This window comes from Dipodomys spectabilis, unplaced genomic scaffold, assembly GCF_019054845.1.
Source record: "Dipodomys spectabilis isolate Male_0828 unplaced genomic scaffold, ASM1905484v1 ptg000325l, whole genome shotgun sequence".
NCBI lineage: Eukaryota > Metazoa > Chordata > Mammalia > Rodentia > Heteromyidae > Dipodomys > Dipodomys spectabilis.
The window spans coordinates 526,505-544,059 of NW_024871002.1; the positions used below are offsets into that span (position 1 = coordinate 526,505).

Genomic DNA, 17,555 nt, shown 5'->3' on the forward strand with positions numbered 1-17,555 from the left:
TTTGCTTTTGTAAAGTAAATGTAATGACATTAGCATTAATGTGATAAACACATTTTTTATGACCAGCCTCTTCTTTTACTCCACTTGTGGTCAACAGTCACGCCAACTTTGTTCTACTATTGCAGAAACACGTTTTTCATATTCCCTCTTATTCTCCTGGTACAGCTGGGCGGCCTGGCTGTTTGCCGGACTATTCGGATTGGGTTCATCCAACAGAGACTATAGAGAAAAAAATTTTAATGTCAGTGTATCAGTGCAAAAAAAATGGTCAAAACAAACAGCTATTTTACCAGTGATAATATATAATAGTTAAACTGCATGTCATTAGCATACTATGTGACTTTAACTCCAAGTAGACTAGATACACACACACATACACACACACATTTTCCAGTGGCTTGGGTATTAATGGTCTACTTTTATCTATAAAATAAGCTTTGGCTCAACAAGTTAGGACTTTACAAAACAAAAGATCAGTCACAATAAGGAAAAATTCACCTGGATGGATGTTAAAATAGAAGACACATCATAAGTCGGACTCCAGCGGTTTTGCAGTATATCCAAACATATGCTACCATCAGCATAAACTAAAAGCACAGAAGTAGGTATGTTAAACATAAGACTTCTAAGAATATAGTTAAGACAAAAATAACACTTTGCTTTCAAAATTTAAAGAAAATATTACTAGTTCACTGTGTTCCCACTGCTCTAGTGGATCAGTGTGATAAGATGATATTCAATGTGATTGGTATAAAACTAGAAAATATACTCATTCTGAAATGAGCCCTACTTTGCAGGAAAGCCTACTTCTCTTCTAATAGGGTCCCTTATCCATAGAATTATGGCAAGTTCATTCCACAAAATTTGTAAACTATGTCTCCTATCTGAAATAATAAAAGCACAGCATTCACCAGGTTTCATTCTTGGCATAAATATATAAAATATCTGATACTATAAACTATTTATAAAAGCAAGCCATTTTGAGCTTACTACTAGAAAAAAAGGCATGTTAGAATCCTGTAGACCTTACTCATTATCCTGCCCATGTAATTGTAACCCCTCTGTACAGTATTTTCACAATAATAAAAAAAAAGAATCCTGTAAACCTGTAGCACTTTCCTAACATATATGCCCGGCCCTCAATAGAAGCTGATTCTTTCATAGGTGTGGAATGAGGCCAGAGAATTTCCTTTTTAAAAATGTTCCATGGCAAGTCTGATATACACAACTGTTTTTTTAAATACTAGTAAAAATAATTACACACTGACCTGGCCTAGCATTAAAAGAAAACCCCTAGCATTAAAAGAATGTAGCCTAGTGGCAGAGTGCTTGCCTAGTATGCATGAAGCCCCTAGGTTCAATTCCTCAGTACCACATAAGCAGAAAAGCCAGAAGTGGCACTGTGGCTCAGGTGATGAGTGCTAGCTTTGAGCAAAAAGAAGCTCAGAGACAGTGCCCAGGCCTTGAGTTCAAGCCCCAGGACTGGCAAAAAAAAACAAAACCCCAAGCCATGTGCAGGTGACTCATGCCTGTAATACTAGCTACTCAGAAGGCTAAGATCTGAGGGTAGTGGTTCAAAACCAGCCTTGGGCAGCAAAGTCCATGAGACTCTTCAATTAATCACAGAAAAAGCCAGAAATGAAACTGTGGCTCAACTGGGAGAGCTTTGAGCAAACAGAAGCTCAGAGACAGCACCCAGGCCCCAAGACTGAAAGGAAAAAAAAAGAAAACCCCAATTGCATCCTCATTTTTGTTTAATAAGTAAATGACAAAGATCACCAAACCCAGGAGGCTCTTAAGACTCCAATCAAGGGGAAAGTACCTTTCCTACTTCATGGCTAGGACTATAGCTCAAAATGGCAATAGAAGCTGGGCACTGGTGGCTCACGCCTGTAATCCTAGCTACTCAGGAGGCTGAGATCTGAGGATTGTGATTCAAAGCCAGCCCGGGCAGTAAAGTCTGTGAGACTCTTATCTCCGATAAACCACTAGAAAACCGGAAGTGGTGCTGTGGCTCAAGTGATAGAGCATTGGCCTTGAGCTGAAGAGTGCAAGGACAGCACCCAGCCCAGAGTTCAAGCCCCACAACAACAACAAAAAAAAGATGGCAATAGATGAGTCAGTACCAATAAGTTCACATTTCAGGAAACAGAGCAAATACTTAACTAAACAGGCAATGTGGCTCTCTGTATAGCACTATATCGTAACAGCTTAAAATACTGTATTAAAACTGAGATACTTGCCATTGGGATGAAACATTTTAGAGACAAATCTGACAGTCGGTGGTTTATTCGGGTATTCTTCAGTGAATTCGATTGTAAGCTTAAATGTTCCTGAAGTTAAAAAAGAACAGGTTGAGAAATGTTCACTGTTCAGTAGTGGTTTGGTTTGAATGTTCCATAAGGCTTTTTTTCCAAGTATTAAAATGCAATAGTGAAGAAAAAGTGTAGATAGGGTTAGAAATTCAGCTCTAGGAATGACTCTAAAGATGGACAAATATGTGTGTTTGTGTATACATATATACATATATATGTGTATATATATATGTATGTGTATATATATATGTATATGTATATGTGTGTGTGTGTGTGTGTATATATATACACACACACAGCCAGTCTACAGGTCTGAACTCAGCCTGGGCACTGTCTCTGAGCTTCTTTTCCTTAAGGCTAGCACTCTATCACTTGAGCCACAGCACCACTTCCGGCTTTTTCTATTTATGTGGTACTCAGTAATCAAACCCAGGGCTTCATGCATGCTAGGCAAGCACTCTACCACTAAGCCATATTCCTAGCCCAAGAAGGACAAATATTCCTAAGTCAAAGTTGATTTGTGCTTCGGTTTGCCATTATTCACCTCCAAACTTAAAAACTAGTATCACAAACTCAAAATTGTTCTGTGTAGGATGACTTTAGCCATTGTGCACTTTGAAAATACCCTTATATAAAAATGACAAGGAACTGGGCCCCAAATTTGGCTTTTGCCCTTTATAGGAATAAAAGACTTCTAAAGTATTATTTCAGTCAGTTGTCATCTTAAACTGCAGTAGTTTTCAACAGAGTAAAAAAGAAAAAAAAAAACAAAGTTTCAAAACTAACGTTAGAAATAAAAATCCAAGTGGAGCACCAGTGGCTCACACCTGTAATCCTAGCTACTCAGGAGGCTAAGATCTGAGGATTGCGGTTCAAAGCCAGCCCGGGCAAGAAAATCTGTAAGACTCTTATCTCCAATAAACCACCAAAAACCCCGGAAGTAGGCTGTGGCTCAAGTGGTACAACACTAGCTTTGAGCTGAAGAGCTCAGGGACAGTGCCCAGGTCCAGAGTTCAAGCCCCACAATGGGAAGGAAGAAGGGAGGGAGAGAGGGAGGAAGAGAGGGAGGGAGGGAGAGAGAAAGAAAAATCCATAATTAAGTTTTCTTCCTTCCTTTTAAATTTTGTGCTGGCCCTGTGGCTTGAACTCAGGGCCTAGGTACTGTCCCTGAGTCTTTTTGCTCAAGACTAGAGCTCTACCACTTAAACCACAACTCCACTTAAACCACAACTCTACTTCCTGCATTTTTGGTAGTTAATTGGAGAGGAGTCTCATGGGCTTTCCTGACCAGGCTGGCTTTGAACTGTGATACTTTTATCCTTAATGTCCTGAGTAGCTTAGTATTACAGGTGTGAGCCACCTGTGCATGGCTCAAGTTATTTTTAAGATAGGAGTAAGTATAAAAATTGTTCACTGGTTCACTTTCATAAAATAGTGACTAATGAAAACACTATTAAGTCAACTTTGTCACATTAAGGGAGGGAAATCATAGAAATGACTTAAAAATCACATTTGGTTATACTATATTAATAGAGGCCACAAAATTATCTTTCTAATGAGATCTGTTTAGGATAGTGCTACTGAAATTATTCTCCTTCAACATGGATCAACCTAAGGGGGCAGGAGACCTGAAAGCACAGCAGGTAATAGACAATCTGCATTTTACTCAAGAGTTATAGGATGTTGTTATCTGAGGGCAATCTTGCCTTTCAAAATGTTTTAAATTGTCAAATAAATCAAAAATACAATTGGGAGACTTTTTCCCCCTCACTGAGAAATTAAGTAAATGAGATGAAATCAGTTGCTATCTGATATAAGGCAATGCACATTCTATTTCCCTGGTGCATTTAATAAATTACTCATTGTAATACAACAGACCATCCTTCAGCTAGAGTATAATTTATTACTAATGCAGAGTTGGTGATTTAGTTCTGCCTTAGTCCCATGAAGAGGTTTATTACTGGGGAAGAAAAGAAGAATACCATCATTCTTCAATGTCTACATCTGTTATGTAACAATACCAAAGTATGTTTACTACAACCACTCACAGGAAGGAACTCACTGTAAGTGGCCCTTGGTATGAGTAGGTGTTACAAAATTTGAGAATGACTTTAAAAGGTCATATCACAGTGGGGTATAGGGGGAGTTTCTGTGCTATGATAAAGCACCTGCTTAGCTGTGGGAGGTCCTGGATTCCATTCTCAGCACCACAAAATATGCCAACACATAGAGGCATGTTGTATTTCCCAAGAGTATGGAATGGTGGAACACAGTAGCATACATCTGTAATCCTATCTACTCAGGAGGCTGAGATCTGGGGATTGCAGTTCAAAGTCAGCCCAGGCAGGAATGTCTGTAAGAGTCTTATCTCCAAAAGAAAAAAAAAAAAAAAACTCAGAAAATGCTAGACGTGGCACCGTGGGTCAAGTGATCAAAGCGTTAGCCTTGAGCAAAAGAAGTTCAGGGACAGTGCTCCACCCAAGCCTTCAGTTCAAGCCTGGAGAACACCAAATATACTTCACCTTTATTACCATCTAAATCGTCCTGGTTTTTGAGGAAGAATGTGCAGTTCTTCCTTTCAGAGTTATTCACTTTATACCATGCAAGAAAGAAGGAATGGTAGACAGTTGAACACTTGAAGCTTCCTTATGTATCTCAAGTGTGTATATATAATGGGATCAATACTGAAATCTTATTAAATTACAGGTAAGGGATTAAACGCCAAGTAATTGCTCTAAAACTGGGCAGGTTTAATAGCACATACAGAGTTGAAGGCATGGCTCAGTGGTAGGGCACCTGCCTAGAAAGTGCAAGGGCCTGAGTTTGAACCCCAGTATTGTCCCCCCAAAGCAGACTACAGAGATCTTTTAACCCCATCATTATTAAATATGGTATCTAAAGGTGGTGAAGTACTACATAAGGAAGCAAAAACAAGACTAGAGCAGAGTTGGCAAGAGCAAAATCTTTGCAGTCAGATCTGGGTTGAAATCCTTACTCTGGTTACTAGCTGGGAAACCTGAGGTGAAGGGGAAAAAGCACTCAATCTGACTAAAACCTCAAGTTCTTCATGTAAAACGAGGTTAAAATGGTAAAAAAAAAAAAAAAAAAAAAAAGCCCACTGCCAGGTGCCAGTGGCTCATGCCTGTAATCTTAGGTCTTAGGAAGCTAAATTCTGAGGATTACAGTTCAAAGCCAGCTGGGGCAGGAAAAAAAATCTGAAAGATATCTCCCATTAAGCACAAAATGCCAGAAGTGGAGCTGTGGCTCAAGTGGTAGAGCGCTAGCCTTGAGTACAAAGATGTTTAGGGACAGCCCTGAGTTCAAGCCCCATGACAAACTCCCCACCCCCGCAAAGAAAAAGCATTTAAATAGCTTTTACTATCTTGAAAAGTAAAGCAGGTAAAGACCCAAATCTTATTCAATAAATACACTAAAAAGGTATTCTATACTTTCAGACACATAAATCAGGACCTCAACAGAACACTCAATGCAATTTTGGAGAGCTAAACAAATATTAAGATCATTAAAATCATAGACTATACACAATCTCAGACTAGAGCTTACCCTCAGAATATTTAAGAGGCTAGGTTCTAGAATAACTCCCAAGTTTAATCCTCACAATTATTATACATCATCTCTATTGATTTTATTCATCTTCCTAAGGAGGCCCAAACATTGTAAGGAAAACGGATCCATCTGTATACATACTGGAGACCAAGAAAATTATGCATCAAATGGCTCATACATGGCAATAAGGACTGATATGGTTAAACTAAAGAATATATGTGCTGGGCGCTGCCTGTGGCTCATACCTGTAATCCTAGCTACTCAGGAAGCTGAAATCTGAGGATTACAGTTCAAAGCTAGCCCAGGCAGAAAAGTCTCTGAAACTCTTATCTCCAATTAACCACTCAAAAACCAGAAGTGGCGTGTGGCTCAAGTGCTAGAGCACTACCCTTTAGTACAAAGAGGCTCAGGGACAGTGCCTCAACCTTGAGTTCAAGCCTCACAACCTAAATAAACAAATAAAAACATATATTCTGGGCTGAGGGCATAGCACAAGAGGTAGGGCACTTGACTAGCAAACATGAGGCTGACTGAGTTCAATCCTTAGTATTGAAAACTAAGTGTGTGGGGGCTGGGAATGTGGCCTCGTGGTAGAATGCTTGCCTAGTATACATGAAGCCCTGGGTTTGATTCCTCAGTACCACACAAAAAAGCTGGGAATAGTGCTGTGGCTCAACTGGTAGAGTGCTAGCCTTAAGCTCAGGAACAGAGAGCCCAGGCCCTGAGTTCAAAGCCCCAGGACCGGCAAAAAAAAAAAAAAGTACATGTTCTTGGAAGCGGTGCTGTGGCTCAAGCAGTAGAGCACTGGGACAGCGCCCAAGCCCAGAGTTCAAGCCCCACCAAAAAAAAAAAAAAAGTGCATGTTCTGCCAAAAGATAGAAAAATACAAATTTTTGAAAATACTTATTCAAAGAAAGTCCCTCAGCAGGTGTTTTTCTGCCATTTGACTACTTTGTGACTGCTGAAAAGAAAGCAAACTACTTATACTCTAAAATAAATTTGATGACTGAAAATTCTAAGTCTTAAGATAATGCCTCAAACTTTCCATCATAGGATTTAATTATTTTGAGAACACCCTCAGTGAATTTTTTTTGGGGGGGTCCGGTCGTAGGGCCTGAACTCTGGGCCTGGGCGCTGTCCCTCAGCTCTTCAGCTCAAGGCTAGCACTCTACCACTTGAGCCACAGTGCCACTTCCGGCTTTTTTCTTTTTGCTTATGTGATGCTGGGGAATCAAACCCAGGGCCTCGAGCATGCAAGGCAAGCGCTCTACCACTGAGCCAACTTCCCAGCCCCACCCTCAGTGAATTTTAAGGGATTCATTTTAACAAGAAAAGATTTACATCCTCAAGAAGTCTACCTTTATGAAAAGCAAGCAACAGTACATTCCCCTGATTATTAACAATTTTAGATATAAATTCCATAACCTTTGTAATTACCACACATTATTTTAACGAAGTATAAACTGTCCAGAAAATTCCTCTGATTTCAAGTGTGTGAAGTCAAATCAAATTACCTTTACAAATCCCTTTCCTTCAGGGAAAGAGAGAGCAATAGAAAGAGTTATTCTCATTAAAACATAACATAACTTGACTCATGTAATTGTAATCCCTTTGTGTATCACCTTTAAAATAACAATGAAATATATTAAAATAAAAAGTAGGACATCTACAACATCTTAACAAATAACATTACTATAAAAATCACTTATTTTTCAAACTAAGTTGTGAGAAGAATGGCCAAAAAAATAACATACACATGTGAATTGTCATAGTGAAACCTCCAGTACAATTAATATATTGTTAAAAAATCCTCTTCTTAATATTCTTCTCTTTAATTGGGGCCTACCAATTACAGAAACAAAGGAAGCTTGGAGCCAGGTGCCAGTGGCTCATGCTTATAATCCTAGCTACTCAGGAGGCTAAGATCTTAGAAGCGCAGTTCAAAGCCAGCTCTGGCAGAAAATTCTGTGAGACTCTTATCTCCAATTAATCACAAAAAGCTGGAAGTGGAGCTGTGGCTCAAGTGGTAGAGCACTAACCTTGAGCAAAAAGCACAGGCAGAGTTCAAGCCTCAGGACTGGAAAAAAAAAAATCTCAAGGACAGCGCTCTGGCCCCGAGTGCAAGCCCCAGGACCACCATACACACATACAAAAAATTTTTTAAAAAGGTGGGAGTCAGTGACTCAAGCCTGTAATCCTAGCTACTTAGGAGTTTGTGTGATTTGAAGCCAGCTTAGGCAGGGAAGTCCATGAGACTCTTATCTTCAATTAACCACCAAAAACCCAGAAGTGGAGCTGTGGCTCAAGTGACAGGGACAGTACCCAGGCTGTAAGTTCAAGCCCTAGAACCAGCACACACTCAAATGGTCAAATCTATTTTTGTAGCCCCAATAGGAGTCCTAGACACCTGAGGAAGCACCCATGGCTAATAGCAGACTATTTAATAACATGAACCAAATAAGAGTACTGTCATTTGACCTATGCCTCTCAGTAATGCCAAGATGGAGATATTCACCACAAAAAAATAGAGCCAGTTATGTCAAAGGGGACATGTCCAGGCAGATAATGGATTCCATAAGCACCTTTCCAATTCATACCACTTAAATCAAGAGAAGCACCCTTGAAATTTTTAGTAGCCAACCTCCAGTAAAGTGATGTGCTATTAATAATGCTGTGCCTAACATAAAACAGTCCAAGTAAAATAAGAAAAAAAAAAGAAGCCAGTGAAAACAAAAGCCTATTGGAACTAAAGCAAATACAATTAATCTGCACATAAAGCTTAGGTACAAAGAATTCACCCCAATGGAATGGAGAAAAAGTTAAGCCTAGGTATTTCCTGCTACAGGTCCAATTTAAATGGTTAACAGCACCAAAGCAATCACTTTCCTGTCATTTCTTGCAGCACTGAAAAGCATAATCTAGCCAGGAGGTAAAGCAGAAAGGAAGCTAAAAGTACTGGGCTAACTGACCACAGTTTGCTAAGGAAATCTGAGTACCTGAGACGAATTATAGATCTTGACTTACCTCACAGCATTTTGGGGACTGGAACCACCAAAAAGCAATCCAACTCAGGAACATTAAGTAATAGTAAGTAGTCTGTAGAAATGTTTTTTCACCTTCAAACTGGTGTATGTGAGTGTGAGTGTGTGCATGTTTGTGCATCCAAAATGCTATACCAAAGAAAGATAAATAATCGAGAAAAAATTCAGGTTTTCTTTTTAACTAGTTCAAATTTAAAGAATTTCATAAACTCACTTTTTAAACCTTCTTAATGTACCAAACTTTCAAGAGACAGTAGCTAAACACACACACAAAATTGAGTGGATGCAAAATTCAATTGTCTATGTCAATTTTCTTGTGACATTTCCACGAAACTGGGAAAGGTATGTGAGGGAAAGAGTTAGGTGAAGGGGACACAGTATGTGTTCTATTTGCTGAAACTGAACATAAACCTGTGAAGTTTTGAGATAAATTCAAAACAAAGTTTTTAAAGAGCAACTGAGGGGTGGGAATGTGGCTTAGTGGTAGAGTGCTTGCCTCAAGCATGCCTGAAGTCCTGGGTTTGTTTCCTCAGTACCACATAAACAGAAAAGGCCAAACGTGGCACTGTGTGGATCAGGGTGCTAACCCTGAGAAAAAGAAGCTCAGGAACACTGTCTAGGCCCTGAGTTCAAGCCCTAGAACTGGCCAAAAAAAAAAAAGAGCAACTGAGATTATGTGCTTTAAAAATTTAAGCCAGCCACACACCAGTGGCTCAAGCCAGTAATCCTAGCTCCTCAGGAGGTTGAGATCTGAGTGAGGACTGATTGTGGTTTGAAGCCAGCCCAGGCAGAAAGTTTTTGAGATTCTTATATCCAATTAAACACACATATACACACACACAAAGCCAGAAGTGGAGCTATGGCTCAAGTGGCAGAATGCTAGCTTTGAGGTTTTAAAAAGGTCAGGGCTCACAGCCCCAATTTCAAGCTTCAGGGCTGGCGCCAAAAAAGAACAAAATGCAACAAAATTACAGCCAGTGTTTACAGCTAAGAACATCTGGGAGAAATGAGGTTGACAGGCAGGCAATGTCTGATTATAGAAAGCAGTTAGTTGTGTGTATGGGACTTCCACAGGCACTCGGCACTGAACACTCCCACACACCCACACACCAAGGCACCTGCTGACCACTTCCTGCCCTTGGGATAGAATTCTGAAGCAGATGGTCCCTGGGATCCTTCTTTCAGCAACTGGTTAGTTTCACACTAAGTCAGAATCACAGTAGGGGAGACTGAATGTAGCAAAATCCCAGCCCCAAACCTCAAAACCCCTTAGAACCAGTTTCAAACAGTCCTGTTTTTCCAATAGTGTCTGCCTTTACCAGAGTATGTTAAAAAACTAAGTGAAAGGCAGAAAAAAACAAGATGAAGAAAAACAAAAGGTCCATTTCTAGTCAGTAGACAACATCTAGAGCACCTGCCACACACTGGACTTCCACTCAAGCTTTTGGAAGGCAGAGGCTAAGGCACAGCAGGTTTCTAAGCAGGAAGGTGCTTGCAGGGTGATTCGGGATCCCCACCCCTTCCCCATATGATCAAGAGTCCTGAAAGCAGGGTAAAGAAACTCTCTCTTACCATCTTCAAATGGAGTCCCTTCAGGCCTGCAACATAGAGAAAAATCAAGTCAGTTCTCGCTTGGGCTAGGGGGGCTCCCCTCTCCTCACTTCACCTTTTAGGAGATGGCTGGCTACTCTCAGGGTGCCATCCCGTATCCCCCTGATCAAGTGTCGCTACGCAGGGCCAAGCTACTAAGTCCAGTTATGGCGGGGAGGGGGGGAGTCCTAGAAACACAGCACAGGCCACCACCCCACCCACCAGCACTACTCCCCTACCCCGCCCCCCTCGAACCCCCAAATGATTTCCCCTGGCAGCGGGATCTGAGCTAAATCGAGGCATAGGCTCCGGGGAAGCGCCTAGGCCCAGCCAAACCCAAACAATTTTTCCCCCGTTCACCCTAAGTCTGCGCTCAGGGCCTGCCCGGGGATACCATGCGAGACGCCTGGTGACCCCCATTTCTAGGTAAGAGCCCGGAACGCAGACTCACCCAAAAATGACCGCGTTCCAGACCATTATGTTGTTCTCAGAAGGAGCACCGCTCACTCCAGCTGGAGGATCTTCTTGCAACCTTCAGAGAGACAGACAACGATCGCCCCCCAAGTCGCCTCAGTTCTCGGCTGGTCTACCCCAACCCACACTCCGCCTCTCCCGGACCCGCCCTGCACCCCTGCACGCAGCCCCCCGCCTCCAGTGTCCCTGCCTGTTTTACCTTTTGAAGTCTCTCATAAGACGGCGCCGGGCCGGGGTAGACATATCTCTTGTCCGGTCAGATGTGGAACATACACCGAGAGATCGGGACTCGGAGGAAGCAGCCCCAGCCGGAGTCGGAGCAGGAGCTTGAGGTAGTGCGGCAGCGCCCAGCGGAACCGCACTGCCTCGCCGAAGCCTAGGGTCGGTCTGGCGCCGGCTAAGCACCACCCCCGAGTAGACGGGGGCTGAACCAAACTGAAAGGAAAGGGAGGGGTGTGTGAAACGCCTCTCTCCGGACAGGCCGTACCAACACCAAGGCGGGGGGGGGGGCATAAGTTGCTTATGTCATTAAATTCTAGCAAAGGAGGCTGGGAGTCGCTCTGGGGATGGTCCAGGGGTGACCAATAAGCCTGAGAAAAGGGAAAGCCTCTAATTCACAAGAAATTAGCGAGGGAAAAGGCTCCTTTTGCACTCGGCAATACTAACAGGAACCCTGGGAACTTTCCCGCTCCCCCTCCTTTTCCTTTTGTTTTTTTTTTTTTTTGAGTGTGTGTGTGTGTGTGTGTGTGTGTGTGTGTCTGTGTGTCTGTGTGTCTGTGTGTGTCTCTGTATATGTTTGTGTGTGTGTGAGAGAGAGACAAGAAGACAGAGCTAGTAGGAGAGACAGAGATAGAAATTGAGAGACAGACTTGTTTTTGGAGGGAGGAATTTGTTCAGGCAGGCTGGCCTCAAACTCACCATCTTCCTGCTGGGATGACAGGTGTGCACCACCATACCCAGCTATTCTTCTTTCTTTTTCCTTTGAAGACCAGATTATTTTTTATTAAAATGGGGTGACAGACGGAAGGGAAAAAGAGAAGGTTGGAAGTAAAAGTGAATAGAAGAAGGAGTGGGTCTAACCAAACCTGTTTTCCAACAGCAGGAACTCTGTTGGAATGGGAGTGTGTGTGTGAGAGAGAAAGTGGCTAAAATTATGTAAAAGCCAAAAAGGAAATAAGCCTTGACTATGAAAGAGGCTCTGGGTCCCTTTCCCATGGAATGAATGTGAGGATTTCCATTGCAACATTTAGGCCAGTAATCACCCCAAAAATGGAATAAAATGGTGTTGGGTGTCCTGGGGGAGACAGTAACAGCTTCATGCAAACAGAATAGTTTAAAAAAAATCTCTAGGCACTCACAATTTGACTCTGGAACCACATTTCCCTTTGGCAGTTCAACAAGCCAAGTGGCTCCAAAGAGTTCAAGGTATGAGAGTATCCAACTGCACACAATTGGAAGGACAGTAGATCAAATAAAAGTAAGATGCACGTGGAAAAGTTGAAATTGCAGGAAAAGTCACGATTAGTACGTGGACCTGCAAAAGCAATAACAGTTTGAAAGAAATAATCTTCAAGACCAAGCAAAAATAACCTACCAGGTAGGCAAAATATGCATTTAAAAATTGCAGAAATTATGAGAAATGTAGGTTTGACTGAAGTCCTGGAGATTCTTCAATGCCAAGCTAATGGATTCCTTCGAAGGCATTTCAGCAGAGAAGTAACATCATGAGAACAGCATTAATCAGAGATTGCTCCTAGGAGAAAGGCTAGGAGATTCTGTGTGAGAGATAGATACTACACTGGGCAATGCCAGAAAAGTAGGGGAAGGGGCAAATGAGGAAGACTTGGCAACCCATTGAACATGGGGAAAAGAGAATGAAAGGAGTTAGCAATGAGTGGAGCTCTAAGCCCTAAGGTAAATGGGAATTTGAAATTAAGGGATAGAAGTGGGGCACTAGTGGCTCACACTAGCTACTCAGGAGGCTGAGATCTGAGGATCGAGGTCCATAAGCCAGTCAGGACAAGATAGTCTTTGAGACTCTTATCTCCAATTAACCACCAGAAAACTGGTAGTGGAGCTGTGGCTCAAAGTGATAGAGTGCTAACCTTGAGCAAAAGAGCTCAGGGACAGCACCCAGATCTGGAGTTAAAGCCCCACAACTGACCAAAAAAAAAAAGAAAGTAGGGGACAGAGTGTGATGGGAAACTTTGAGAAACATTGTATGTGTGTCTCTGTGTGTATGTGTGTATGTGCCAGTACTGGTGCTGGAACTTAGGACTTGGGTGCTAGCACTCTACCACTTGAAAAGTCTCATAGACTCTTCCTGCCCAGGCTGGCTTTGAACTACAATCCTCAAATCTCAGCCTCTCTCAGCCTCCTGATAGCTCCGATTACAGACGAGAAACAATTTTAAGTGGGGCCAGGTTGTGGCTCATGCCTGGTAAGCATAGCTACTTAGGAGGCTGAGGCCTGAGGATGATGGTTTGAAACCAGCCTAGGTAGAAAGGTATGTGAGATTCTTATCTCCAATTAAGTACCCAAAAAATAAATAAAATAAGCCAGAAGTGGAAGTGTGACTCAAGTGGTAGAGTACTAGCCTTGAGCAAAAAAGTTTAGACAGCACCCAAGTCCTGTGTTCAAGCCTCCAGGATCAGAACCAAAAAAATTTTTGTGATACTTCCTGAGTTGATAGTACAGATAAGACATCTACTTGAATGAAGATGTTTAGCAGTCTTCAGATACGCATGAATTTATGTACACTGGAGGCAGGAATTTGTTTACACCTGTTGTTTCCTAGCAACCAGTAGTTTTATGGCCAATGATTTATATCTTGCATTAACTCCCACATATCAGTTCAATCTCCCTAATAACATTAAATCATGTCTATGGTGAGATGGGGATACAAAAAGATATTTTAAAAAGCTTTTTCTTCGCATCTAGAAACTTGTCATCTACTAAGTAGACAGGTGAAATTAGCAAAAACAGGATCTGTAAAAGCAAATGCCATGGTTTTCTTATCATCACTTAAATTAGCACAAGTTGTAGAGAAAGTCCTGTTCTGTGCAGTTCTAGGACTGAGGTCTCTGTTTCAGTGCTAGCTGCCAAATTGGGAACCACTTCTCTCTCAGAGAGATCACCTACATCTTTTGCCTGGTGACCATCTTCAAAGTTGGCAACAGAGAATTTCTCTCACATTGAATTCCCACAATTTGAATCTCAAGGAAAATTCAGTCTGCTTGAAAGTTTTATCTGACCAGACCCAGTGTGGCTAACTTCCCTCTCTTAAAATCATCTCATTTAGAAACTTATTTAAATCTGCTAAATGGACTGAGTGGATATATAAATCACAGATGTGAGGGCTAGGAAAGTGGCATAGTGGTAGAGTACTTGCCTACCATGCATGAATCCTTGAATTCAATTTCTCAGTATCATACACACAGAAAAACCTGGAAGTGGCGCTATGGCTCAAGTGGTAGAGTGCTAGCCTTGCACAAAAGAAGCTCAGGGACAGTGCCCAGGTCCTGAATTCAAGCCCCAGGACCGGCAAAAACAAAAAGAGGTCTTCAGTATTGTTAGTGTCACAAAATACATTAACTATTGAATTCCTTCACAGTAGAGCCTAGTGTTTTGTTTAATAACTTCGAGAATTTTATGTACAAGATACCAGGCCTTAGGGATCTTGAAATGAGTCTATTTCAATGTTGTCATAAGACAGATGAAAATGAAGCTTGAGAGAGAATAATTCAGAAGTTTAGAATAACAGCATGAATAGGGGCAAAGAGCTAAATTATATTCTGGAGAAGTGGGGTTTCTGAGCTTAGCGAATAGAGAGCTTCGCCAGGGACTACTGAGCCATCAGCTTGGAAAAGTGAGGGTGGTGAAGTTGATTAGGTGCTCTCAAATCCAGGGATGGTTAATTTAGGCAGCTTAGTGAGTTAGTGCATGTGGGAAAGATCAAATCTACCCCCATTGAAAAGCAGCATATATGGTCCCAGAGTGTACAAAAGGGCCTTAAAGTTTCCTGGATTGGACGTAACACTTAAATTGTACCCTATAGATATATTCGAGTTTGTTGTGCGCTTATCTATTTCCTGTTTGAATTTTGCCTATTTGGAGACAGAGCTCCATCAGTAGCCATGGCTGGCCTCCAACTCACAAACCTCCTTCTTCAACCTCCTTGAAGGCATCTACCGTCACACCCGCCATGCCATCCAGTTTTTGAAATCACCTTTCTTCCCCTTCTTTGGACCAAATGATCAAGGAAGCCAGAGATCACGAACCAAAGTGGTTGGGAAGGGCTGTGGTATCTGTTGACTAAAGGTATCTCTAGCAACAGAATGTGATTGCATCATCGGAATACTGAGCTGTCACAGTCCTCATCCAAAGCAGGATTGTCATAGCAAGTAGTAACACAGAAAATTGTTTCCCAAACCAGTACAAGGCTAGAACATCCTAAAATACAATACAGTTTGCCAAGCGTTCTTCCTACCCTCATCGCACCTCAACATTTTGCAGAAATACCCTCTTTACCGTCCCCCCTCCCCTTCCCCCCCCCCCCAACTTAGAAGTCTTACCTGAGGGCTGGGAGTGTGGCTTAGTGGTAGAGTGCTTGCCTCAAGCATGCATGAAGCCCTGGGTTCGATTCCTCTGTACCACATAAACAGAAAAAGCCAGAAGTGGCACTGTGACTTAAGTGGTAGAATGCTAGCCTTGAGCAAAAAGAAGCTCAGGGACAGTGTCCAGGCCCTGAGTTCAAGCCCCAGGACTGGCCAAAAGAAAAAAGAAAAAGGAAGCCTTACCTGATGTTGTTGGCTTGTGCCAGTAATCCTAGCTACTCGGGAGACTCAGATCTGAGAGTCAAGGTTCAAAGCCAGTCAGAGCAGACAAATCTGTGAGACTGTTATCTCCAATTAAATAACAAAAAAGCCAGAAGTTAGAAGTATGGCACAAGTGGTAGACTGTCTGCCTTGAGCAAACAAAGCTAAGAGAAAGGCCCTGAATTCAAATCAATGCTCCTGAAAGGGAAAATCCTTCATGGAGAATTCATAATGCAGAATTCAGACATATTTCAGAACTGGATCAGAGGAAAATAACAAATCAACTATGATTTCCAGGGTCATAAGACTGCTTGTATTTCTGTTATCCAATGAAAGCAGAAGGCGTGTTTTCTTACAATTCCTACTTTTGTTGATAAAATTTAATACAAACTGCAACCAAAAGACAACAGAAAATACAATCAAGGTCTTTCTTGACTCCCAAATCTCAGATGGAGCCCAGAATCTCACGGGACTTAACAGAGGCCACAATGTTTGCTCCTGGCGACAAAGTAGTGATTTGCTATCTATTTACAGCTCTTAGGACATAGGGGATGGGAAATATAAAAGTTTGGAGTTAAGGCCTTTAATGTAGGAATCTGTTGAATTTCTAGATCAAGGGAAATGAAGGCATGGTGTCATAAGTGAAATAATGTCCCCTCAATTTCCATGTCAAGATTCATCTCAGAACCTGTGAATCTGTTACTTTATAAGATAAATGGGACTTCGTAGGTATGGTTAAATTAAGTCAGAAAATAGAGAAATTACTTTTCTGATTAAATGGCTAAGCCTGCTGGGAGCTGGTGGCTCACACCTGTAATCCATAGCTACTCAGGAGGCTGAGATTTCTAAGGATTGCACTTTAAAGCCAGCCCTATCAGGAAAGTCTATGAAACTCTTACCTCTTAACTAACACTTTTAAAAGCCAGAAGTGGAGCTGTGACTCAAAGTGGTAGAATGCTAACTTGAGCCCAATAGCTCAGAAACAGTGCCCAGACTCTGAGATCAAACACCAGACTGGCAAAAAAAGGAAGGAAGGAAGGGAGGGAGGGAGGGGTGCCGGTGGCCATGGCCCAAGCCTGTAATCCTAGCTACACAAGAGGCTGAGATCTGAGGCTCACAGTTCAAAGCCAGCCCAGGCAGGAAAGTCTGTGAGACTCTTACTTCCAATAAACTACTCAGAAAACCAGAAGTGGCGCTGTGGCTCATGTGGTAGAGTGCTAGCCTTGAGCTGAAGAGCTGAGGGACAGTGCCCAGGCCCAGACTTCAAGCCCCACAACCAAAAAAAAAACAGAAGAAAAAAAGAAAGAAAAAAAGAAAAAGAAAAGATAAAAAAAGGAAGGAAGGAAGAAAGAAAGAGAGAGAGAAAGAGTAATATAATATAATTCTTTTTTTTGTTGTTGTTGTTGTTGGTGGTCATAAGGCTTGAACTCAGGGCCTGGGCACTGTCCCTGAGCTCTTTTGCTCAAGGGTAGTACTCTACCACTTTGAGCCACAGCACCACTTCCAGTTTTTGACTGGCTAATTGGAGATAAGAGTAGCAAGGGGGGGGGGAGGGGGGGGTGTACTGGGAAGGTGGCTCAGTGGTAGAGTGCTTGCCTCACATGCGTGAAACCCTGGGTTCGATTCCTCAGTACCACATAAACAGAAAAAGCTGGAAGTGGTGCTGTGGCTCAAGTGGTAGAGTACTAGCCTTGAGCAAAAAGAAGCATTAGGGATGGTGCTTAGGCCCTGGATTCAAGCCTCAGGACTGG

At 42.1% G+C, this 17,555-nt stretch overlaps 1 protein-coding gene across 1 annotated transcript; it reads right to left on the reverse strand.

Annotated features, from left to right (window-relative positions):
* On the reverse strand, window positions 1-11,398 carry Ube2a (ubiquitin conjugating enzyme E2 A). The gene is made up of 6 exons (XM_042702486.1): window positions 11,187-11,398; window positions 10,965-11,045; window positions 10,496-10,521; window positions 2,244-2,333; window positions 499-587; window positions 1-219 (listed from the first exon to the last, which is right to left on the reverse strand). Exons 1-6 carry the CDS (start codon window positions 11,228-11,230, stop codon window positions 91-93), a joined length of 459 nt encoding a protein of 152 aa, XP_042558420.1. The 5' UTR covers window positions 11,231-11,398; the 3' UTR covers window positions 1-90.
* Window positions 11,399-17,555: the final 6,157 nt, after the last annotated feature.